General features: G+C 35.5%; 1 protein-coding gene across 14 annotated transcripts in view; it reads left to right on the forward strand.

Moving 5' to 3' along the window:
• Nucleotides 1-26,064, forward strand: part of TRIP12 (thyroid hormone receptor interactor 12) — a 123,442-nt gene that overhangs the window by 77,707 nt on the left and 19,671 nt on the right. For 4 of the 14 annotated variants that reach the window (XM_087819528.1, XM_087819535.1, XM_087819537.1 and 1 more), the window contains 21 exons: nt 1,258-1,326; nt 1,417-1,582; nt 4,102-4,219; nt 4,332-4,491; nt 6,313-6,466; nt 7,490-7,718; nt 8,014-8,132; nt 10,353-10,560; nt 12,792-12,892; nt 13,321-13,492; nt 14,608-14,749; nt 15,590-15,781; nt 17,454-17,605; nt 18,909-19,081; nt 19,459-19,532; nt 19,614-19,813; nt 20,413-20,540; nt 21,816-21,967; nt 22,646-22,788; nt 23,833-23,989; nt 25,201-25,299. In XM_087819528.1, the coding sequence (XP_087675654.1) occupies nt 1,258-1,326; nt 1,417-1,582; nt 4,102-4,219; nt 4,332-4,491; nt 6,313-6,466; nt 7,490-7,718; nt 8,014-8,132; nt 10,353-10,560; nt 12,792-12,892; nt 13,321-13,492; nt 14,608-14,749; nt 15,590-15,781; nt 17,454-17,605; nt 18,909-19,081; nt 19,459-19,532; nt 19,614-19,813; nt 20,413-20,540; nt 21,816-21,967; nt 22,646-22,788; nt 23,833-23,989; nt 25,201-25,299 (3,108 nt within the window). The remainder of the gene's footprint in view (nt 1-1,257; nt 1,327-1,416; nt 1,583-4,101; nt 4,220-4,331; nt 4,492-6,312; nt 6,467-7,489; nt 7,719-8,013; nt 8,133-10,352; nt 10,561-12,791; nt 12,893-13,320; nt 13,493-14,607; nt 14,750-15,589; nt 15,782-17,453; nt 17,606-18,908; nt 19,082-19,458; nt 19,533-19,613; nt 19,814-20,412; nt 20,541-21,815; nt 21,968-22,645; nt 22,789-23,832; nt 23,990-25,200; nt 25,300-26,064) is intronic. The other 10 variants (XM_087819532.1, XM_087819536.1, XM_087819539.1 and 7 more) reach the window with 6 other exon arrangements.

Below are 26,064 nucleotides of genomic sequence, written 5' to 3' on the forward strand. Positions count from 1 at the left end.
GAGAAGAGCAGGAGCAATTATTTAGGAGATGGAATCAATGGACCTGGTGATGCTGTTTGAGAAGGAAGACTTACAGAGGCTGGGGTTGAGAATAGATCATGAGTTAAGCTTTAGCTGAAGGTTGTAGAGAAATTGAATTTCTTTTAATATAAATTAATGTTTTAAAGTGTAATTGCTAAAGAGATTTTTTTTAAAAAGAAATCTGGCTTTTAAATCACCTTCACAAATTACGCTTAAAATCTTGGGACATAAAATATGTTAAATACGGGATTTATATAAGATTAGATAAAATAATGATTATTGAATCACTCTGGAAGTTTTTCTTCTGAGGTGATCAGGACACAAGTAGTGCCATTCATTTATTTATTTTTAAAAATTTAATTAGGCTGAGATAACCTTTATGGGAGCTAGAAATATGTTCTCTGGTTAGCTGTGATTTCAGTATCTTCTTTTTGAAGTAGGCATGACAGTCAGAGAAGTTAAAAGGTTGACCACGATCTTAGCACCTTTTCTAGACTTTGATAGTGGTGACAATGAAGTACTTATAGGGCTTTTGTAATACCAGAATTATTCTCATTTTTATACGAACAAGTCTTGTTTTCACATTGGAAGCCGATTTATTAAGAAAAAACAAAGTCTATCAAAGAACTTGTTACGCCATTACATTGTTCCTTTTGTTTTTATGGGGCTTATTTAAAATGTTTGCTCAGTGAGGCCGCTCTAATAGTATTTCCAGATGAACATATATTTAACTGTTTTCAACTTTCTATTGTATACATGTTTTAAATATTTCTACTGGGAATGCTTTTTAGGTTGGTAGGATGTTTTTCTTTATTACACTTTTTAGATATTAAAATTGCAGAAGTGCACTGGGGAGTCATGTAATAAGGTTTATCCATATGTGATGCGCAAATGAGCTGACATGTGCTCTTTCTCAAACTCCCACAAATAAAAACACAAATGAGTTAAATAAGTAAAATAAAATTACAGAAGTACAAAAGTTGTTCTTCCTTTTCTGTATATTTGCTTTTACCTATTGGAGTTTTAATGAAGGAGACAGATTCTATCAGTATGATTCTCTTTGCTTTGAAATCATATTATTGACTGTACTTTGCTTAGGCTCTTTGCATTTATAAAATTCACATCTAATTTAGCCAGCCTTAAAGAGTTTTGGGTTAGGAAGGAGAAAAGGTAGTGATGCAGGACAGTGAAGATGTTTTATATTAATAAACTTTATTTTCCTTTATTTAAAAATAGGACAAAAAGTCAGTAGAAAGCACTTGCCTTTGTTTTGCACGTCTAGTGGACAATTTCCAACACGAGGAGGTGAGCATTTAGTTCTTGGCGGTATTTCATGAAGTTGTTAAAATTGCTGAATCACAATGTAACAATTTTTTTTTCTTCTTGTATTTGAAGAATTTACTCCAGCAGGTTGCCTCCAAAGATCTGCTTACAAATGTTCAACAGCTCTTGGTAGTGACTCCACCAATTTTAAGTTCTGGGATGTTCATAATGGTGGTTCGCATGTTTTCTCTGATGTGTTCCAATTGTCCAACTTTAGCCGTTCAACTTATGAAGCAAAGTAAGTGCTATTTTATTATTCTACTTTAAGCAGAAGTGGCTTTTTAAAAAATCTAATAAGTCAAGTCAACATAGGTCAAGCAAGTAAAAGATTGCTAATATCATAGGACTGGATAATAAAGGGAAAATATTAATGTGTAATAAATTTGTGTCAGGACAATATAGTAATGCTTCCTACATACAATTTTTAAAGTATACAACATATTAAAATTTTTCCCTTGGCAGTTCTAGGGCTCAAGACCTAAGAAGATTGCTTTCTGTACAATATCAATTATGTAATGTTATTTAGATTTTTCTAGAGGTTCATCTGATTCCAGAATGCTTTCCTCCCTCAAAAAGTTGCAGCTTACACAGATGAGTGCTTTGCTACTTTAGTATTTCTGAGCCCTGCCCAACCCTACCCACTGTGCAGAAAATAAAGTTTTATTGTACTATTGCAATTTGCTGTTACTTTCTTAAACCTTAGATTTTACAAGTTAATGTGTGATGACAACACAATTTTAAAAAATATATGATTGTTACTAGTAGAGTATTAATCACTTTTGTATAAAACACCTATAATTTTGGGTAACTTCATATTCATAACTCTATATAATCTCTCAGGATGTTACCATGGGAGCCAGGGATGATATTCACTAACAAAACAGCCTTTGATCCCACTGCCTCAGATAGAATATTGAGTAGTATAACTTACTAAATGGTATAATTTAAACAACTTTGCGGGAAGGGGGGCTCAGTTTTAGTTTTAATTGCATTGCTCGTGATTTAGTGCATTGGCACATAATTTTTAAGAAAAATAGTATTACTGAAGTGATTTATTGATAAAATTCCTCTTAAATCATTGAGACATTTCCAAACTTGGTATTTCAGGAACACTGCTTTTCTTGTGCCATGAACAGAGTCCTCTCTGCCTAGATAAGTTTGGGAAAGGTTTAAATAGCGTCTTTTTTGATGTAGTTGCAATGCACTTTGCTTATTAAAAATCCCTAGGAGCCCACCGTTTTCTGAAGTTTGAGTACAGATTATCTCTTGTTACTATGTGGCACAGCATTTCCCTAAATACTGGTTTGGGAAATTGCTGTTTAACTTTTTGTTTAAACATTTTGGATTTTTTTTTCTTTTAATATAATGAAAATGTTTACCTTTTTTGCATACTCCAGAAAGTTTCCCACACCTTCATAATACAGAGGTTGCTATGTTTTCTTTCTATGACCATAATACAATGAAAACATGAACCTTTTCTCATTTCATTTTGTTGTTATCCTCTGACCTCTTAAAAAAAATTAATGAATCCTTGTGTACCATTGCCATGTTCACATTTCTTTGGGAAATTGGCAAAACTACTTTTTCAAGGAATTTTTAAACATTTTATTTACTGTTTGTGAAATTTCAAATCAATGGTGAATACTTTCTGTGACAACAGACCTTATTGATTACTGGCAAAACATTTCAATGAAATGTTTATATTTTGTCACGTGAATAGTATATATACAAATGCAGACACCACAACCAACAGAGAGCCATCCTTGTCTTAAGGCTGTTGCTGTTAGAGTGACTAAACCCTATAGAGGCTGAGAACTCTCCACTCACGCTGTCAGTACATCAGACTGACTCATGCAAATTCTTCCATAAACTGATGTCTTCTGGGAATGGGAAGCTTATGATAGATGATATTATTATGATTTTGGCTTTAAATGCCATGTTCAATGTTATGTAAGAAAATGTCTTTCCTGATCACAAAATATGGTAAGATTCAGATGCTTTTAATGACTTTGTTTTATCCTATTGGCCACACATTTTCAGTATATTTGAATTGAAGACAAATATACGAATATACTTGAATTGAGGGTTAAAATGCACGTTGAGTGCACTTTTGTACAAAGCACTGTGTTCCTCAAGGAAAGGAACAAAAAACAATTCCTGAAGTCTCCAGGTGGATCTGTGATTAGATGTTCAGCTAAAAGATTAGAATTCACACTGGGGTCCTCAGAAAGAAATTGTTGAAATTTTTAGGAATTTTTTCTTAGGTGTTTATTATAACTCATTTGAATTTTTTACTTTAATTTCAGTAGTATATTGCTGAAGAAGAAAATAATTCTGATTGTTTTTCCTCCTAGGGAATGATTGTCTTTTAAAGTAGGTAATAGAATTTAATAAAATAGGAACAGACACATAGATACAGAGAACAGAGTGACAGCTGTCAGTGGGGAGCAGGGCTAGGGAGCTGGGTGAAATAGGTGAAGGGATTAAGGAAAAAAATCAGAGAATTAGAGACAAAGACAGCAGTATGGTGATTACCAGAGGGAGTGTGGGTGGGGGATAAATGGTGAGGGAAAGATACTTGACTTTGGATGGTGAACACAGAATACATTACAGAAATGATATGTTAAAGAATTGTACACTTGAAACCTTTTTTTTTTAACCAATGTAACCCCAATAAATTCGATAAAAAATAAAAAAAATAAGGTAGGTGATATAACTAGTTTCACAGGCTTTTGTCTTTTGTTGTTGGTTTTACAGATATTGCAGAAACGCTTCACTTCCTCCTATGTGGTGCCTCCAATGGAAGCTGTCAGGAGCAGATTGATCTTGTTCCACGCAGTCCTCAAGAACTGTATGAGTTGACATCTCTGATTTGGTAAAGATCGAGCTAATGATAACTGCTTTATAAGAGGGTGTTTTACTTTAGAGACCTGACACTAATATTTTGGGAAACTATTTATTAAAATAATTGCACTTTTTCCCCCCAGTGAACTTATGCCATGTTTACCAAAAGAAGGCATTTTTGCAGTTGATACCATGCTGAAGAAGGGAAATGCTCAGAACACAGATGGTGCGATATGGCAGTGGCGCGATGACCGGGGCCTTTGGCATCCATATAACAGGATTGACAGCCGGATCATTGAGGTAGTAGTTTCATCGTACCGTTTAAATGTGTCTATTTTGATGGAGAGCGGGTGTAGGGATGGAGTTGGGGATGGTGGATATGTGTACTTGAACGTGCTCAATTTTGAATTAACTCAAGATTTTCTCATTTTGTCTCCTGAGAACAAGGTCCTCATTTCTGTTCAGGTCAGAAAACATGATGTTCTAGTCCTGCTTCTGCTGCTAACTACCTGATTGACTTGGAGCAAGTAATTTAAGTTCTTTGTTCCATAGTTTCCTCATTTCTGAAAGGAAACATTGGAGGAGTTAGGCTATATATTTTAAAAGTCCCTTTACTATCCAGAAGAAATCTTTTAAAAGCAGAGATTTACATAAAAATAGCTGTTTTCTCAGTATTTTTAAGAGCAAAAATGTGGAAAAAAACTGAAATATTTAGTTCTAGGGAAATAATTAAACTCTGGTGCATGCATAGGTTTGTATATAATCTAGACATTAATGAAATACATTTTTATGATGTAAAATTGATATGATAAATGAAAACAGTATTCAAAATTATGTAACTCTTTTGGGAACTCAGCAAATTAAGAGAAAAAAGGAATAATACATAGGAAAGAAATTAACCAAAAATATTTACAGTGATTCTTTAGTGAGGTTTTATGTGTGATTTTATTCTTATTTTCATACTTCCATATTAAGTTTGCACTGAAATATTTCAAAAATTTCTTAGGTCAGGAAAAATTTGCCCTTGTTCAGGAAGTGTTGGTAACTGCATTTTTTGAGATGCCATGCATCTCATATTGTTAATACATGATACCTTTAAGTATCAATATATTTTCTAATTTCAAACTGTGATATTTGAATTTTTAGAACATCACCCTTAAACAAACATTCTTTAAAGATGTCTTCCATCAGTTAGTTCCTAAAAAAGAATTTTTGAAAAACTGTGAAACCATAAAATCAGAAGTTCTTATGAAAATATCTAAATTCAGAGCCAGCTTTAATGAGGAAGTTAAGTATGACTGGTCTTTATTGTTAGCCGTAGTGTATAAGCAGGTCATGTTCTCTAACTGAGCATTCTTCTTTTTAGCATTTTCCCAATAATTGCATTTTCAGTATTAACTTTCTATCTTGTATTTCCTAAGAGTCCTGTCTTTCATTCAACCTTAGGAATTCCATAGTTTGTACTGTTACAAGAATGAATACTTTGTCACTTCCTAAGGCTGTCTGAAGTCAAGCAGACAGTGTAAATCAAACTGTCTCATTCTACAAATATACTGTGTAATGCCTGCAACCACTAGGGATTAAGATTACTCTCTTAGTTCCAATTGTGTCTGTGTCCCTTACAGTGTTAGAGCATCATTTAAATGGAAAGTTTTTTGTTTACCTGAGGACAGTTTTATAGAATCATTTTGTTTAAAGGAGGATTTTAGTGGACTGCTAAGAATTTATGATGTAAATAACTTTATAACCTAATAATTAGATACTAAGATTTATGGATAACAAATTTTTTTCTATCAGCAATGTCTTAGGAGCCTTCTTCATACAAATGGTGTCTTCATGTCAGTGATTCTACATGACTGGATCTTTCATCAAGATTTTTACCTGTTTTTATGTCTCGGGGGACCTGATAGGCCTGTGGTGTATATTTGTGTTTAATTGAGATAATTTGTTTAATGAATGAGTTTCATATCCACACTATTAAATTTTCCATATTCTGTTACTTCACCATCTAAAACCTGATGAAATAAATATGTAAGTTAGCATTAATGGAGGGTCCCCTGCTGTGTGTTAAATTAATAAATTTCTCCATGGTTATATTCAAGGTTTCTCTCTCTTTGCTCTCAGGCAGCCCATCAGGTCGGTGAGGATGAGATAAGCTTGTCCACTCTGGGACGAGTTTATACTATTGATTTTAATTCTATGCAGCAAATCAATGAGGACACGGGAACAGCACGTGCCATTCAGAGAAAACCTAACCCCTTAGCCAATACTAACACTAGTAAGTGCCTTTATTAAACTTAAGCGATTAATTTTTTGTTGTTTTTATCATGTACTTTACTTGACAAATAAACCAATATTTCTTAACTGGTATCTTCTGCATGATCTTTTACTTAAGTGAGTTGCATTGTCTTGAGCTCTGATCGGAATTGGCCAACTTAATTTTTTGTTTTGTTTAGATTTTATCTTGATTGTATTATCCCTATTCTACCTTTAGATCCACCCACACCCATCAGATTAGTTCTTGCCAAGCTTTTATTCTATACATTTCCACCAAAATTCTCTTCTTAACTATTGAAAAATAGATGACTGTGACTTTTTCCCCCCAGGTTTCTGAGATTTATTCCTCTCAGGGATGTAGTCCATTGCTTTTGAAGATGTAGCTTAGAGGGCGGGGATCAGCAAACTTTTTCTGAAAAGGGCCAGATAGTAAATATTTTGAACTTTGCAGATCAGAGAGTCCCTGTAGTCACCACTGCTAGTGTAGCTCTAAAACAGCATTTGCAGTATGTAAGCAAATGTACATGTTTGTGTTCCACTGAAATTTTATTTACAAAAATAGGTGATGGGCCAGATTGGGTCTTTGGACTATTCTTTGCCAACCCCTGGTCTTGAGCTTACTTTCCATCAATTACCTTTTATCTACGCCTGAGTAAAGTGACAAATTACCTTGTTTTTCTATAGCTTCTAACTAAATCCTCACTTTATTTCTTCCTGGTGGTTTAGCTGGTTAATGCTGAAGTATCCCCAACATATTTTGTTGAACATATGTTAGTAAAATAACAGGCACAGTGTGGGGGTGCCTTGTTCTCTTCAGCTGGCCAGAAGAGTGGGTGGTTTTCTAGCTGGCTAAATTTTGTCTTCATGCTCCCTTTAGTATCTTGATAGACCCCAGTTGATTCACATTAGATTTGTTTTATAATTTAAAATGTTTCAGCATTTCAAATAGTTACATCAGCTTGAATGCTCTATATTGTTTATTTCTGAAATCTGTAACTTCAGGATTGTACATTTTTTATAACAGGTGGATATTCAGAGTTAAAGAAGGATGATGCTCGAGCACAGCTTATGAAAGAGGATCCGGAACTGGCTAAGTCTTTTATTAAGACATTATTTGGTGTTCTTTACGAAGTGTATAGTTCCTCAGCAGGACCTGCGGTCAGACATAAGTGCCTTAGAGCAATTCTTAGGATAATTTATTTTGCTGATGCCGAACTTCTGAAGGATGTCCTGAAAAACCATGCTGTTTCAAGGTGTGTTCATGAAAATAGTGAAAATATTTTAGAAATTCAAGTCTCTGCAAGTAATTTCAGAAATCTTTTAGAGAAATATGTAATATAGGAAAAAATGCTTAAGACAATGTATTTGGAGTATGTGAGCCCTTTGTTGCTTTATATTTACACACATTTTGATGAATAATGAAAACAAAACTTAAGCTTTTAAGAAAAGTTTTTGTTTTAATAGACTGGTTTCATAATTAAAATATTTTGCTCTCAAATTTATCAAATTCAGACAAATGTTTTACATACAAGTGTGTTCTTTTTTTAGTCACATTGCTTCCATGCTATCAAGTCAAGACCTGAAGATAGTAGTTGGAGCCCTTCAGATGGCAGAAATCTTAATGCAGAAGTTACCTGATATTTTTAGTGTTTACTTCAGAAGAGAAGGTAATGTAATTTATGATAAATCTTTTAGTCTAAACAGTATTTCAGTAGAAGTATAGTTTTAGTGACAATTAAACTGTTACTTTTTATATAAGATATTTTCAGGGTTATAGCTCCAGTAGTACATAGTGTGTCTTTTATAAACCCATTAATACAGGTTGTGTGTGATTCACTGTCAATTGATGAGTACTTAGTAAGTTTCAGTGATTAAATGTTTGTGGGCGAGAAGCAATCATTGACTTTTCTTTTTATATTGATAACATACAGCTGCCCAGAAAGATTCCTTGAGGTCACTTTCTTTCCCAGGGAATCCTATTAGTGATCAGAACAGTTGTAAAGGGATTCTTTTATACTTCATTGTGTAGATGATAGAAAATTTTAAGGCTTGGAATCTTTAGACTGCAATTAGTCGTCCTCTAATTTGAGGAACTTGAATGTCGAAATCAGCCCAGGAGACAACGATATTTTTCCATTCTCCTTTTGAAGACCTCAAAGATGAAGAAGCTGTATCGCTCATTCAGATGTTTTATTCTTTTAAAAACTGCAGGATATTCAAAGAAGTTCTTTGTCATCAGCAGAACTCTCTTGATGACTGTTTAGGTCTTTTAAAATACTTTGGTCTTGTGAGGGTACAAAAAAATACTGGTGTTTTTCCCTCAAGTAATCTTTAGCTTTGGCTTTCATCGTACCACCAATCCTGGTTCTTTCTGCCCATGCTCTTTTTTCCATTTTTTGAGTGCCTTTTCTTGTGCTGGATTCATATTTCTTCACATCTTCAGAATGCAGTAGACATGCTAGTGGAATAGTGTTGAATCAGAAGAGGTTTTCACCCTTTATTAGTTCTGTTCGAATAATGATGGGTTTTCAAAGAAGTCAAACACCACATATTTACATGAAATAGAAGGTAGACTCACTGTACTTCCCAGAGATAGTAACTATGGTTAACAAATTAGATGTATGTACAAATAGGATGTGTTCTAGGCTCACATAAACATTTGGCATATGTTTCTCTTTTTAGCCTTCGGTTGTCCTGTGTTTTGCATTCTGTGTTGTGTTTTTGCTATTATGTGTTTTCGTTGTTGTTTGCTTTTACTTGTTCCACTTTTCTGATTTGGAAGTATATCAGAATCAGTCTTTTTTTCCCAGTGACTTTGTTTTACTTTGACAGGATCAGTTATGCCATCATGAAGTTTATTGGGGAATCTTGATTGTTTCTAGTGCTTTGCATCTGGTTAGGTCCACTGTTGCTTGAGGTTTCACCTATATGTCACTTATTTCTGAAGATCTTGCTTTACTTCTGTTAGATCCTCCTAGTCTATGCTCCAGCAGTTCTGTATTTTTCCTCTCATAAGCAGTTCACTCTTTATTTGTAATATCTTGCAAATTGTGTCTTTCCCACTAAGTCAGTAAGTGCCCTGAGTTCATTTTTTTTATATCCATGGCCATGACTATATTTTTAGTACCCAGCACACAGCCTGGCATATGATTGCTGTAAATATTTGTGGAATGAATGCCTGAGGTTTGAATTCATTTGGACTTTTTTTTTTTTTTTTTAAGAATGTGATGGAAAGCTCTGGATTCTTCCCCCAGAAAAGTGTGACTGTATGAACATGCACTCACATACATTCAGACACACACCATTGCATACAATTTGGTAGTTCTTGGACCATCTCCCATGTACTACATTCCATGATCCTAGCCTGGATATAACCCTGCCAAATAAGTTACTGTTTAGCTTTCCTATACACTTCCAAGGGTGTGAAAATCACCACCTTTCCATAGCTGGTGTTCTCTTTTTGGCAGCAGTGTTATTGAGATCTTGTCTCATTGTAGCATTTGAATTTAATTAATGATTTACTCCCTTTCTGATCAAGCCCCATAGGTGCACTTTGTTTCTGTAATTGATTATTGTTTTTATAATGGGCATTTTAAGTTTCTAGGAGGACTTTACTTGTGACCCTATTAAATTTCCTATGGTCAGATTTGAATATTATAAGACATTCAATATAAGTATCTTTCTTTAATTTTGAATTTGCCTACTACTTTTCTAAATGGAGTCAAATTGAAAATTCTGGCACCTAAATCTCTCCTCCCCTCCCCCTATTTGCCAGGTATTTTTTATTCATTCCCTATAAATCAGTGTTAGCGTGAAGGGGTTTAGTAATGGCAGGGAGGCAGTCCTGATTAAAACTGACTTTTTTTTGAATCCTTATTACTGTGTAGGTGTGATGCATCAAGTAAAACACTTAGCGGAATCGGAGTCTTTGTTGACTAGTCCACCAAAGGCCTGCACAAATGGGTCAGGATCCTTGGGGTCCACCACGTCAGTCAACAGTGGAACAGCCACGGCTGCCACTAATGCTGCAGCTGACTTGGGATCCCCCAGCTTGCAACACAGCAGAGATGATTCTTTAGATCTGAGCCCTCAAGGGTAAGTTGGAGTCACTGTGACTTCTGTGCCCATTGCCTTTAACTCACCTGTATTTTATTAGATGTTTAATGGGTATGGTAAGAAAAGAACATTTGTTGCAAAACCCTGTTGTATTGAGCCATGCGTGGGAACCACAAGAAGTATGTGGTCCATTTCCATTGATATACAAGGGAATTAAGGCTCAGAGAAGTTAAATGACATGCACAATGTCACACTTATTTTACAGATGTAGGACTGAACCCTCATTTCTGATTCAGTAATCTTGAATTATTTACTGCGTTACATACAACATACATACCAGCTTTGAGATATCCAGATACAGATGGGCTGAAAGAATAAAAAATGAGAATTTTTAGAATATAAAGGAAAGACCCTAAGTTCCCATTTCTCCTTAATTGGCAAACGGGAATTTTTGCTCTTAATAAAAGATAATGTGAGTTCTTAATTAAAGAAAATTCTCTACTTCCACCTCTTTATCTGTTTTTAATCCCTTTTTTATACTGTGCTGCTGAGAACATTACCACATCTTTGTGTTAGTATTTATGTTGTTGTGTTGAAACAAGCCACACTCAAGTGTTTGTGTTTCTTTGATGTTAGAAACTTACTATTGCTGTATGAATGGTGCAGTATGAACCGAACTCAGTTCTGAAATTCATAATGTATTCAGGGTGTAGTACTCCTTTTTACTCCTTTTAAGCTGAAAAGTAGATCTTGCTAGAATATATAATAAGTGGAGCCTGAAAATTTAATCTTGTAAAATGCGAGGTAACCTTGTCCTTTGAAACTAGCTTGTTCAGGATTCCAGCTGCTTTTGGTGCCACCTGGTGGCAGTTGTCTACTTTAGCTTAAATAATGATTTTGGCAATCCTGGGACTTTGGGCACAGACTGGGACCTCTGGTACAGTTGCTGTTACTTTAGGAAGCTGCTGAGTTTAGGTGGTACCCATGTTATGGGCCCAGTTTAAGGAGATTGGGCCTGGAGAACAGTGGGGACCCTCTACCTTTCTTGTTCTCAAGTTGTAATTGTCTTCCATTCTCCCTTGCAGCCTTGCCTGCCTCTCCTTCCTCCCCAACCCCACTCCCTCCCTCTAGCTGCTGCAGTAAACCTTGCTATGCAGGGTTTTATCATATATAGCACAGGCATAGTGCCTGAGATGTCATAGGTACTTGGTGAAATAGTATGCATTTCAGACAAATGCAGTATTTCTGAGCCATTTAAGTTAAGGAATTAGACTTGATTATTATTGGTTCTAACAGTTGATAATTCTAAAGAAAGAGGAAAGAATACTTCTCTTAAAATACTTTTTAAGTTTTAAAGTGGTCCCATTCCCTTCTAATATGGTTTCAAATGTGAAGTTCATAGAACTTTGTAAAGGGGTAAATTGTTCAATCATATTAAGTTGAAAAATTTGAAAGTTCACTTGTCCTGTGATGTTTTCAATGGACATGGCAGATGTTGGAAGAATTTTTCCAATTTTATTTGGATCACAGACCAACTGAACCATAATATTTTCCATCTTTTCTGTCGTATGTAGCTTTGTTAATCTAAGAATCTATTGATATTTCATACTATTTCTAGTGTTGTTAAGAATAGTGAAAATAACACATGCTACATGTTCTATTTAATATATTCTAATTCAAAACAGGCTATTCGCACTACCACTCACTAGATTTGTTTATAGGTAACTTGATGTTTTTTAAATTACAAAAGTATTTGTAATGGATTCATTTAGAATGTTATCACCATTGCACACTGTGAAATTCTTTTGGTAATATTGTAAAATATTTTGATAACATTAACACTCAATGCTATGTATTTGTCATTTAGGTTAGGGAAGAAATATCGTACTCAGATTTAATATATTCTTTTTCTTGTTTATGATTGCACAGTTCTTTTTAATATTGGCTCTTCGCATTGTATGCTTATTCTATGTACTTTTCTGTGTACTACATTTTAATGCAGGATTAATCAGATATTCTATTTGGTTGTATTTTGAGTAGTTTATATAGTCAAACAGCTAGCTGTTTTCTGAATTAATCATTTTTTGTGCTGTACACTTCTAGAACATGACAATCACAGAGTTGGCATTAAATAATCATAAATGAAAGATACCTTGTTATGGCAATCTTTTATAACTCCCTGTTTCTGCCATTTTAGCTTGCTTTTCAATGAGTGATGATAATAAATCGTGGTAATTGCTAAACTTATCCCATATTTTCCCATGTGATAGTCGATTAAGTGATGTTCTAAAGAGAAAACGACTGCCAAAACGAGGGCCAAGAAGGCCAAAGTATTCACCTCCAAGAGATGATGACAAAGTAGACAATCAAGGTAATTCCTTTGAAGAAACTATGGGGAGGTAAAGGGGAGATGGTAGCAGTTAAAAATATGTGCTTTATTAAAACTGATAGTTTTAAAGTTTCCTGTTCTTTTGGGCAATAAATCTGTTAAGAATGGGAATCTTGCCCTGGCCAGGTAGGTCACTTGGGTAGAGCATAATTCCCAATATACCAAGGTTTCAGGTTTGATCCCTGATCAGGGCACATACAACAACAACAACAAAAGAATCAACCAACTAATGCATAAATAAGTGGAACCACAAATCAGTGTTTCTCTCCCCCCCTTTTTCCTCCTTTTCTTAGTTCCTCCCTCTAAAATAAAAAAAATTAAAAAATAAAAGAATGGGAATCTTAAAATTCATTTGGTTTTTATCAATTATTCTAAAGTGATTTAACCATTATTCTCTCTTCTTTTCATAGCTAAAAGCCCCACCACTACTCAGTCACCTAAATCTTCTTTCCTGGCAAGCTTGAATCCAAAAACGTGGGGAAGGCTAAGTGCACAGTCCAACAGCAACATTGAACCGGCACGAACCGCAGGAGTCAGTGGTCTTGCCAGGGCTGCCTCAAAGGACACCATATCCAATAATAGGTGACATAGGAAAGATCTGTGTTCTGTTCTTAGATTAGAAAAACAGCACATTTATTGTATGGAGATGAAACTTGGACACAGACCTTTAATGTGTGCTCAGAAGTGGCATAGTTCAAGGATGCAGTAGAGCCTCAGTTTTTAAACCCTGTGCCTGGCTTTGACTTCCAATCTTACGTTTTAAAACTTTTGACCCTTTGACAGCTCGCTGTTAGGAGTCATGTATGTTCAAAACCAAACAAATTATGTTCCCCATGGAACCTGTTTCTCAGTTTTGTTCTGGGCGTGGGAAAACTGACATTTTCGTGTGAGCACGTCCATCCCCCCCCTTTTATGTTCCTCTCTTCTTTACAATGGAACTTAAAGATCTTAGAGGCTTTTTTAGGAACTTAGAAAAACAACCAACTGACCTGTTTTATACCAGCTTATGGCTTTTAAAAATTATTTCTTCAAAATCCTTGAGAATTGTTTTGTTTTTTGTCTCTGGGTGTAGCATACCAATAAAGGATTACTTCCCCCTGCAAATAAGAAATTTAAAATTATCAAATGTTACTGGAAAACAGATTCTTTAGGTTTGGTTGATTGGTTTGGTAGATTGGTAGTAGTATTTCTGAAGTTCAGTTAGTAAAAACAATAGAGCAAATATATTTCTAAAGCCATCAGAATTTGTGATTTAGACAGCAAGATCTCAGTCATTGTAGTTAATCATGTACCTAGTTGTTTCTGGTCTCGAGTGCTTTACGTCAACTCTCCAGGTAACACAGTAAAGGACAATGCAGCTATGTCTGTACCTTAGAAAATAGTCATGTAAAATCGCTCTCAGCTGAATGCCTAGGAAACTGCTACCTTATGGAGTCCCCAGAATTTAGAAATTTTGTTTACTCTTCATGCAATGACCTGAGGTATTTTTAAGCACATGTGCATTTCTCTAGGTACATCTTAGCCCATTTTCAAAATGAAACTTAATTCAGTTAATGTGGAGTCTGAATTTATTATTCTAGAAGCATAGGCCAAAAAAGGTTTTATATGTAACAGTTATTTGCCTTTGATTGGAAGTTATAATTGAAATCCTTTCTTTGTACACTGAGACTTTAATATCTCTTTTTTCCTTCTTGCAGAGAAAAAATTAAAGGTTGGATTAAGGAACAGGCACACAAATTTGTTGAGCGTTATTTCAGTTCTGAGAACATGGATGGAAGCAACCCTGCACTGAATGTCCTTCAGAGACTCTGTGCTGCGACTGAACAACTCAACCTCCAGGTGCATCCTACAGGCCCTTCCTCGGTGTCTTCAAGCCCCTCTCTGTCTTCCTGTCTCCTTCTCGATGACTCGCTTTTCACGGATTTAAATCTTGTTAGATAAGACTTTTTAGCCAGAAAATGTGCTTTTTATTTTAGCACTGACAGTTTTTTAACTTGCCCCTTGACTTTCATGCTTCATTATTTTGTCATTAAATATACTAGAAATCTCATCTTTGACTTTTTTTTTCTCGATATCTCATATTTCTTGACAAGTGAAAAGACCAGAAATGTCTCCAGCACATCTTTAGCTATAGTTATTAGAGTTCATAGGACCCCCTGAACCCCTCTCCCCTTGGTTCTAATAGTTGGAGAGGGTAGAGGTTCATTAAGCCTTTTATATTTCATCTGATTCTTTATCTTTTTACTTTCTTGATGTACTTTGAGCAGTTTGAGTAATATGTTTTTCAAGAAATTGTCCATTTCTTTAGATATTAAATGCATTAATTTTTAAAGCTGTGCCCTGTATTTTTAATTTTTTTCATATTATAGCTCTTTATTCCTTAATTTGTATTCTCATCCTTTTTTTTTTTTTTTTTTTTTAATAAAACTACATTAGTTGAATTTTGAAGACCTTTTTTATGTTAGTATGAACACTGGTTTTTCCTTATGAAATATTTAACTTTTTGTGAATATGTGTGTAAGATCCTATTTTCCAAGGATCTGACAAGAGTGCACATGCCCCTCCTTTTTTTTTTTAAAAGTGTGGAGAATGCAGTCATTTTCATTTGGGGAATGTAAATGGTGCATTCAGCAAGGGCTGTTGAAATTAATACAGAAATACTGTTTCTGACTCTTTCAGGTGGATGGTGGAGCTGAGTGCCTTGTAGAAATCCGTAGCATAGTCTCAGAGTCGGATGTCTCGTCGTTTGAAATCCAGCATAGTGGATTTGTGAAGCAGCTGTTGCTGTATTTGACATCTAAAAGTGAAAAGGATGCTGTGGCCAGAGAGATCAGATTAAAGAGATTTCTTCATGTATTTTTTTCTTCTCCAGTAAGTTGTCTAATGATGCGGTGTGTGTCTCGTAAGAATCATTGATCACTAATGTACTTTTTATCCCAGTAGTAATTTCCAGTAGGTTTTGGTCAAGATATTGAGGCCAAGTTTCTAGCTTGCTTATTCACAGTTGGATTCCTTGGTCTTTTTTTATATATAGGGTAAACGGTAAAACAGCAAAATGGCGATTTGAGGAAGCTAATGCCAAAGTTTCTGTGGTCAGTGTATGTTGAATCTTTGTTTTTTCCATAGGACAACCCATTAACAGTCTCTCCTCTGAATGTATTTTATTCTCAGTATTTGTTTCCACATGTGTTGGAGTTTGAGATAGATGCATACATGTGGAAAGACCAGTAGACATAGTGTGGCTATAGCCATAAGATAGAATAGACATATATATTTGCATTTTGTATGTAAAACATAGCAGATGCTTCTTGATTTAGGATGGGGTTACATTCCAACAAACCCAGTATAAGTTGAAAATAAGTAAAAAATGTATTTAATACACCATAGCTTCACCTGCCAAGCATCATAGTTTAGCCTAACCTACCTTAAAAGTGCTCAGAACACAATATCCCTAAAACACTGGCAACATAATACACTGTGGAGGATTGGTTTTTGGCCCTGATGATTGTGCGCCTGACTGGGATCCACAGCTCACTGTGGCCACCCGGCATCATAAGAGAGTATCTTACCACACATCACTACCCTGGGAAAAAAATCAAAATTCAAAGTAGGGTTTCTACTGAATGCATATCACTCTAGCATCAATGTAAAGTTGAAAAATCGTTGAGTCAAACCATCTTAAATTGGAGACCAATTGTCCTAACAGTTTCATTCAAAAGTGTTTAGTGACATTTACAATGTGGATTACAACGCCAGAATTCAGAGTAGCTCCCCTTTCTTTACTCTGAATGGCTGAGAGCAAGAGAATAAATAACTACTCTTGACACTTGATTTTACACTACTTGCTTACAACTGCGTAAGACAAGGCATCTCTAGGAAGTTTCTCTCTGGCTCATCTGTGTAGTAGGGCCCATGCTGTGTGTTAGGGAAACTCCATCATGCCTTTCCAGTGTTTGTGGGCATTTGAGCATTGCTTATATTATTTTAATTTGTGGGGCTACCTTAAGCATAGTTACTTATTAGAGTCATTAGATGTTGAGCAATATTGGGTGTACTTTTCCCCCATACTTAAGATTTCATACAGGTGTCATCTCTTACCTGAAACTCCTTGGAGTTTTATGGGTTTCAAGAGTTCTACAATATAATATATAAATCATATTACCTGACATTCCCAGTAGATTCTAAATATCATTCCATATACATCTAAATATCGCTCCATATACATTAAATACTTAAAAAATGAATACTTCTGCTAAATAAAGACTGCAGATAGTCCCATGTCTGTCTCATTCAGGTTTTGCCACCAAATGTGCTGTGTTCTCAATTTTGGACTTAGGAATTATGAATAAGGGACTGTTGGCCTGTACAAAAAGTATATTTATGGAAATAATTTATTTGGAAGCACTGTTCCAATGAATTCATCAAAAATGATAAAAGAATAGATGAATGGTTTCCTTTTGTAAAACTGTCTATTAAAGTTTCTTGTTGAGTGTTCCCTTTTTAGGAGGCCTTGTTTAACCTGTTGGTTTATTTATAACTTTAGCTCCCTGGAGAAGAGCCCATTGGAAGAGTAGAACCAGTGGGTAATGCACCTTTGTTGGCATTAGTTCACAAGATGAACAACTGCCTCAGCCAGATGGAACAGTTTCCAGTCAAAGTGCATGACTTCCCCAGTGGGAATGGGACAGGAGGCAGGTAAGGATCATTGCCTGAGTGTGCCCTTGCCCTTAGACTGTGCTTAATTCATCTTGTTGAGGTAAAGTGGCAAGGGGTTTGGTAAGGTCTTCGTCTGCCTGAAGAACATTTAGTTATAATTACTGAAGAAACTTTGAGTAGTCTAAAGAGTAAATCAAATACTATTTGCTTTTAAAATCACACTATTTCTTAAACGTGATTTTTTAAAAATATATAACTTAGTGACTTGGCAGTTTGCAGTCTGTTTTCCTTAAATTGACATACTGTAATATATAAAGCTTTTCTTCAAGAATTTTGTGGATATGGAAAATAAAACATTGACATTCAGTGCAGTAGTGTGATTTCATATGTGATATGAGTGTTCATAGCTTTTTATTGTGATGGGTTTTAACAAATAAGTATTTAATTTGAAGTTTTGCTGTTTTAATAAAACTTTGTTTATTCAATAATGTAGTTTATAGGACTCGGGAGGTATTATAGAAAGAATTTATTGTAGTAGTTATTTGTTGTGTTTTATATAAAGTTATAAGCTTCCTAGAATGACTAGAAGCCTGGAAAATAAGAAGTTAGTTCTTTTAATTAGTTTAGTTTTAAAATATACAATCTGATGTGTTTTCAAAACATACAAAATTTTGATTGAATTAAAACAATATGGCAGCACTGAATAGATAAAGTGATCGATGTGTACTCAGCTTTTTATCTGTGAAATTTAATGTAGAGTATGGCATTCGGTTTTGGTCATTATGCTACACTGGAGTATTTTATAAAATGGGACATTTTCAACTGCTGAAAAACCATGAAACTTTTCATTTTTATCCAAATATATGTAAATAAGTATGTTTACATATGCATGTGTCAGTATAATAGAATATTCTTTCCCATACCCCTGTTTGCATGCTTTATGGATCCTTATAGAGAGCCATATTTTAAGCTTGTCTGTATCTTACTCCTGCTGGCCCTTTTCTGAAATGAGCAGTTAAATAGCCTTACCAAGTTTAAATGGACGTAGCTATTAAACTGCTTTATTCCAAAGCATATAGCAAAGTTTATACACCTGAAACTAATAGGAATTTGTGTGCCTTTTAAATACAACAAAGTAGGTTTTAAAGGTTAGTCTTAAATGTAATTTTATAGCAGGAATCACTTAATTATTTTATAATAACTTTTACTAAATTATTTGCTGATAAGTGCTTGCTTTGTGCCTTAAGAAAATGCAGAGTTTGTATTATCTTGCTTTTATTTGAATTAATGTATGTTGACTTTGAAAATAATAGAATAACTTTTTTTCACAAATTATCTTGAGCTTTTCTCTTAACAGAGGATCGCAGGCTTTAAAATTTTTCAACACACACCAGTTAAAATGCCAGTTACAGAGACATCCAGACTGTGCAAATGTGAAGCAGTGGAAGGGTGGACCTGTCAAGATTGACCCCCTGGCTTTGGTACAAGCTATCGAGAGATACCTCGTAGTTAGAGGTACGCTTCATAATGTATATTGTGTTTTTGTACATTTAGAATGAAATTCTGTTACGGAGTATACAAATAATTTCCCTGTTTGTTGCTATTTCTGTTAAAAGCTAGCATGGGGAACCTGTGTTGCCGTCATTTATTGTGTGTGTAGTATGTGGAAATGTGTCCAGCATAGCGGAGGCTGACTTCTTACTTGGGGGATGAGTTAATTTTCCTGTTGGAATATAGTCAAAATGACATTTCGTACTTGACAGTTGTCTCAGATCTTTCTGCTTTGTAGATCAAAGTGTTTTTCTAAGACTGTGTTAGCTTAAACAATATAGACAGACTTCTCTTTATCATGTGAAATCTGCCAGGGTCTAACAGCTATCCTGGATTCCTAGGGTATGGGAGAGTGAGAGAAGACGACGAGGACAGTGACGACGACGGCTCCGACGAGGAGATTGATGAATCTCTGGTAAGGTGTTACTCTCACCAGGTCGCCGTGTGTGATGTTCAGGGCCTATAGGTTAAATAGGTTTTGTTTTGCTTCATTCAGGCTGCTCAGTTCTTAAATTCAGGAAACGTGAGGCACAGGCTGCAGTTTTACATTGGAGAACATTTGCTGCCATACAACATGACCGTGTATCAGGCGGTGCGCCAGTTCAGCATACAGGCTGAGGATGAACGGGAATCCACGGACGATGAGAGCAACCCTCTAGGACGAGCTGGCATCTGGACGAAGACCCATACAATATGGTACATCGCAAAATGGTTTTATTTGGTGTTTCACCAACTCTGACACTGTCTGTGTGTTTTGGAATTGAGGTTAATGGCTGAGTTGCATAAGGAGAGGGACCCTAAATCCTACATTTCACTATTAAGAGCCACTTCAAATATTTTATCTTACGTGTGTGAATTTATATTCCTCATTAAGTCAACTAGATACAAAACATGTATTCTTGGGTATAATTATAGTTTCTATATCTACTTTTCTAGATTTATTTTAGGTCTTTAATAAGACAAACATGTCTTCATAAGATGATACTCCATTAGGTATTGAGAATTTTGGCCTTTCTGAATCTTCAGAAGCATTTGGGTGCAACTTCCTGTCTTGTTTATGAATATTTGCTACTTACATTTAAAGAGAGCTATTCTTTTCAGAACTCCTAGGGTGGTGGTCTCTTCTAGGAAGCAGTGGCATTGGTAGTTTTCTGAATCTGTAAGTAGGGAGAGAGAGGATAGATCTCAGAGAGTTCTCTGGTAACTCTGGTATCTGTGGCTTACACTTTGGCCTTGTAGAATAATTTGCAGTTTTAAAATCTGCTTTTGGTTTACCTTCACCCCTGTCACTTTAGGTACAAACCTGTGAGAGAAGATGAAGAAAGTAATAAAGATTGTGTTGGTGGTAAAAGAGGAAGAGCCCAAACAGCTCCAACAAAAACTTCCCCTAGAAATGCAAAAAAGCACGATGAGTTATGGCACGGTGAGTTGCAGTGTGAGGGGACGACGGGCTGCCGAGGCCAGTATCTCCTTGCTTCATGGAGTGATTTATTTGTATCTAGCAGTAGTAAAATCTGAGTAGAACTTAGAAAGAAATGAAATCGCTACCAACGTTTGACTGCTTTTAATTGAACCCGTGACTTTAATGTCTAGAAAATGAAAATTTAAGTATGCAAAATTAAATTTGGAAAGAAAATTGGGGAAAACTCTTGTATTTTTTCCATGAAGAACTCATGTTTACATGAAGGCTAAAACAAATTCATTAACAAAACCCATTCACTAAAGAAGAAAGTGATCATTGGCAGGTTGGCCCTTAATTTTTATTGTCATTCATTATGGTAGTATAATCCAGTAATGTAGAAGGAATAAAAAATTTTGCCAGGTAATATAATGACCAACTGAGTGTAATAGCATCTCCCAAATGACTTCTTTTCCTTTGCAGTATTTTCTTCTAGTCTAATTTTGCTGGTTTCCTTCCCCCCTTTTTTATATGATGGTAGTAATGCCTTAGCATTAGTCTACATTATTATTCTACGGGAACTCCCTTTTTCGGGGATTTCTAAACACTGGTGTCAGTGGATGAAATTTTCCCTGGTCCACAGGAATAAGGACATTGTAGGAATTTTTCCCATGAAGCTAAGTTTGTTCTTTGTAAAAGGGTCTTTAGTTTGAAATGTTCTTTTCTGTGTTTTTGGTGCTAAAAATTGCCCTTTCTTTTGTAAAGTGATAGTGTTGTGATTTTTAATTCCTTTGCTCAGTTAAAGCAAATGGCAGCAGTGGTAATCCCTCATTTATTTTTATTTTCATGCTACTTGTTGAAATATAAGAACAGTGGAATCACAACTCCTGCTTGGAAACTATCAAAGTCTATCATGTCCTATAAGCCTTGTGTTAAATAACCAAACTAAAATATACAGGAAATTTCTATAACAGTGAATTTAGAGTCAAACATTTTGTCTTTACTCCTCTCTGGCTGTTTTATTGTTAGCTATTATTTCTGGTATAAGTGCAAATGAGTTAGTGTTTTTTCTTTATAATGTTTATTTGGGTATGGGAAGGGAAGTGTAAATTTCATAAGCCTGGACGAGTTAGGTATGAGATTTTAAAAAATGTTCAAGCTATCTGTATTCTACTGATAAGATACCAAGCATTAAATCTTAACTTGTAGGTAATGTTTTAGGCATCATAAGATGACACTGGCTCTGTTGTCTTGGCCTTTCTAACTTTGATCAACACTTAACTGAACTTTTCCCTCTAGATGGAGTGTGCCCATCAGTATCAAATCCTTTAGAAGTTTACCTCATACCCACACCACCTGAAAATATAACTTTTGAAGACCCATCATTAGATGTGATTCTCCTTTTAAGAGTTTTACATGCCATCAGTCGATACTGGTATTACTTGTATGATGTGAGTATTGTTGAAGTTTTCCATGATGTGTTATTCATTGTGTGTTATCTCATAGTTTCTGTCTAGTGATTTATGAATTTCCTGTTGTACTAGAAACAGAAATAGTGACTCAGCTAAATGTAGGGATCCTGGCCCAGGGAAATATGATGTACTCATCAGCAGGAACTTCTCCCCTTTTTTTCCTGGCCTAGTTTTTGGATTCGTTCTCTTGGCAGACTTGTAAAATATTCTCTAGCTGTAAATTTATTAAATTAAGCCACAGCATGAAATTGAACATACTTTTATTGTAGTTAAAAAAATTTTTTTTATGTACATTTAACCCAAAGTTAATTTATCTAAGTTACAGTGTATATTAAGTAGAGTTGGGTGAATGCGGAATAAGGTCTTTGATATTTATATAACATAAGGAAGAAGGAACGAGTTGGCCTTGCATGAAACATTAGCTCCCACATCAAAGACTGAGCCAGTACTCGTGGTATGTGGGGGTTGGGTGTTTCAGCTATGGCATTGTAGAAATTGTCATTTGGGTTGGGACACAACAGTGAGAAGCTGTATATTGTATTTTGGAAACCAGGTAAAATCTAGGCACTTTGTATACATGTTTGGGCGTAAAAGACGAGATAGTGAATATAATTCTAATGTTTCGTTACATGTAGACTTTTCTTTAACATTTTACAGAATGCATTGTGCAAGGAGATTATTCCAACTGGTGAATTTAATAACAGTAAGTTGACAGCAAAAGCAAACAGGCAGCTTCAAGATCCTTTAGTAATCATGACAGGAAATATCCCAACATGGCTTACTGAACTGGGAAAAACCTGGTAAGACTATCACTTCTGTAATGGTGACCTTGGGAGTGTTATCATTGTGTTGGTCTTTATATATATTGTTACAAAAACAGTGTTTAGTGAACCTGTTTAAATGTGTTTAGTAACATTGTCATATTTGATCACAGCTTGCTTACTAATGTAGCTTTAGCATCCAAACAGACTAGGCAAGCTGGGGCCAGTACTAAACCTATTTGATTGTATAAGTCTATATGAATAGGAAAGTACACAAGGATATTTGACTGAGATTGAAATCCTGTGCCACGATAAGGCAGATTCCAAAGGTGGAGTTGAGTGATTCTCTGAGCCTGCTTGGGTCCAGACCTGCATTCTTAGAGACTAGAGAACTGTACTGATCAGTACAGTAGCCATGAACCACATGTGACTGTTTACATCTGGATTAATTAAAATTAAATAATATTAGAAATCGAGGGGTTTTTTTAGTCACATACGCTCATGTGGCTACCTGTATTGGACAGAAACAGATACTGAACATTCAGGTCATCATAGGAAGTGCTCTTGGCAGCTCTGCATCAAGAGCAACCAAAATCATACATCGAGAAGCAGTAGAACCTCTTGTTACTGCAGGGTTTGTTCTTTGAAAGACAGCAGCTGCCTTTTGCATCTTTGAGTAACTTATACATGCCAGAGCTAAGAGAAAAGTCTCCAACCAGTAAAGCCAGGACTTGTATATATGTGGAATGGGGTGGGTTGGTAGCCTCATGAGTGGTGATCAGATTTTAAATTTTAGCTTCCACTAGTCATGTTATATTTCCTAAAGGTCTTTGGGTAGATTAAAGACAATCTTGGATAGACTTGATTTCAGACATAGAATTTTAATGGTTGAATTTCAGATTTCACAGTGAAAGGCTACATTTCATACAAAATTAAGATTCTTCAAAATTATTTTGCCTAGACTATTTTTATCATATTTATAATTGTAACTCTTTGTCATATCGAAAGTTGTTTCTAATACAGGGTTTTTTATGGTTTCTAATTCTAATTCAGATAATAAATTTATATTGCATCTTTTTACAGCCCATTTTTCTTCCCTTTTGATACCCGGCAAATGCTTTTTTATGTAACTGCATTTGATCGGGATCGAGCAATGCAGAGATTACTTGATACCAACCCAGAAATCAACCAGTCTGATTCTCAAGATAGCAGAGTTGCACCTAGATTGGATAGAAAAAAAGTAAGTTTCTCCCCCAAATTGTTAAATATAAATCAAACTGAGCTTTTCAAAATAATGGGAAAACGAGAAATGTGGTGCACCTAATTATGCCTGTTGGTTTAGAGGCATATCTTAGTCACAGTCATCTTTTTGCTTATCTTTGTTTTAATCATCTTTTAGCCATATTTTCATCTTTTAGTTTTTGTAACTTTTTTATCTTGTCTTTTCTCACTGAGGCTTTCTTCCTTTCCAAATGTGTAACTTAAATTAGCCCCCCTTTTATAATTGATCCCTTATGCAGTAGGTAGAATTAATCAGATGTTTCATTCCCTTAGCAAATTACTCCAGTTAGAAGAGACTGAAACAAAATCCTTGATATATTTCATGAATATGGATCAGTTAGCCCCCTGCGGTGGTGACTTCCTCTGCCTGTGCTTCTAGTCTGGGCTCCACATTCATGGCCCTAAAACACACAGCTCTGAGCCAGTTCCATCTGAAACCCGGCCCCACACTTATGCCACTACACTGCTTTTTACTATGACTCCTCTGCTCTGCCTTTTTCTTGCTGAGGGCTCGTATTCTAGTCTCAAAGCATTTATCCCCAAAAGTCTCCTAAGAGCCGTTGGTGATTACAGAAAGAGGAGCAGAAGGGCTGAGAAGCAAAGAAAAACTGAAACATACTTAAAAACAGACCAGAAACCCTCTCATGACTCCTGTCTTGATCTGAGTCATTAAGATTCCATGAATGATGGAGCTGCTAGAATTTGGAGATCTTACCAGATCTTCCTCAGCCCCATGAGTCTCAGGAGCTGCCTCCCGCAGTGCTTGTCAGGCCTCTGCAGGCTCAGGGCCAGTAGGTTCCCAGCTCACCTGTCCTCTCCATTCCCGTTTCTTCATCGCCCACCCATAAGTGCACCCAGGGAGATGTTAAGAAGCGATAGCCCTGAATTGCTTTGATGTTTGACAAGGTTTCAGAGATCCTTTCTTCTCCAACTTGAACTTTCTGAACTTACCATGGGCTCCAGATAAAACTTACACTTGCTTCTAGCTTTTCTTCGTGTATGCCAGGGTGCTGTTTGTAGCAATGTGGCTACTTCTTAACCTTTTCTGAGGTATGCTTTTTAAAAGAAATAATTTTTTAACAATTGAATATTTGCCCTCCCATAGATGCCGCCTGTTTATTAAAGTGCACTGTGAACTTGGTCTCCTCACTGTTGTACTTTATTTTGCAGCGCACTGTGAATAGGGAGGAGCTGCTGAAACAAGCCGAGTCTGTGATGCAGGATCTTGGCAGCTCACGGGCCATGCTAGAAATCCAGTACGAAAATGAGGTGAGCTTTGGAGTCTGGACAGTATCGAGCGTGATTTGTGTCCTTAATAAGATGTCATTAGAGTTTCTTGGTCTTGTGAAATTCTAAAAGACAATTGGGAATTAACAAAAATATGAAGATTTGTTCTATTTTCTCTTGAGTGATTTGTTCTAAGTTCTCCATTTTTCAAGGTTAAACTGTATAATAAAAGTATTTTTTCTGGCATAAGAACAAATGTTCCTGTAATCTACAGTTGATAAAGTAAAAGGATATTAAATATAACTTTCAAAATGTTTGAACTGCTTTTTTAAAAAACAAGTTTACTGAGATATAACTTCTATGTAATAAATGCACACTTTTAAGATGTAGAGTTTTAAGGGTTGACAGATATAGCCTGCAGTCACTACCACATCAAGATAAAGAACATAGTTCCATCACCACAAAACGTTCTCTTAGACCACCTTCACAGTCAGTATCTTCCTTCAGTCTGTTTCCTTTTATTGCTGAGTAATAGTAACAGACCATTCACTATGTGTATTTACCATAACATGTTTCATCACCAGTTGATGCACATTTGAGTGTTTTTAGTTTTTGATTCTTAGGAATAATGCTGCTATGAACATTTGTGTACACGTCTTCGGATAGACATAGGTTTTTATTTCTCTCAGGTAAGTACTGGAAGGTTGAATTGCTAAGGCATTTGGTAAAATATATTTTAAGTTTAAAAAAACACCAAACTGTTTTCCATAGTAATTGTCTCGTTTTTTGTTCCCACCAATAATGTGC

This window comes from Miniopterus natalensis, chromosome 8 (genome assembly GCF_054644295.1).
Source record: "Miniopterus natalensis isolate mMinNat1 chromosome 8, mMinNat1.hap1, whole genome shotgun sequence".
Taxonomy (NCBI): domain Eukaryota; kingdom Metazoa; phylum Chordata; class Mammalia; order Chiroptera; family Miniopteridae; genus Miniopterus; species Miniopterus natalensis.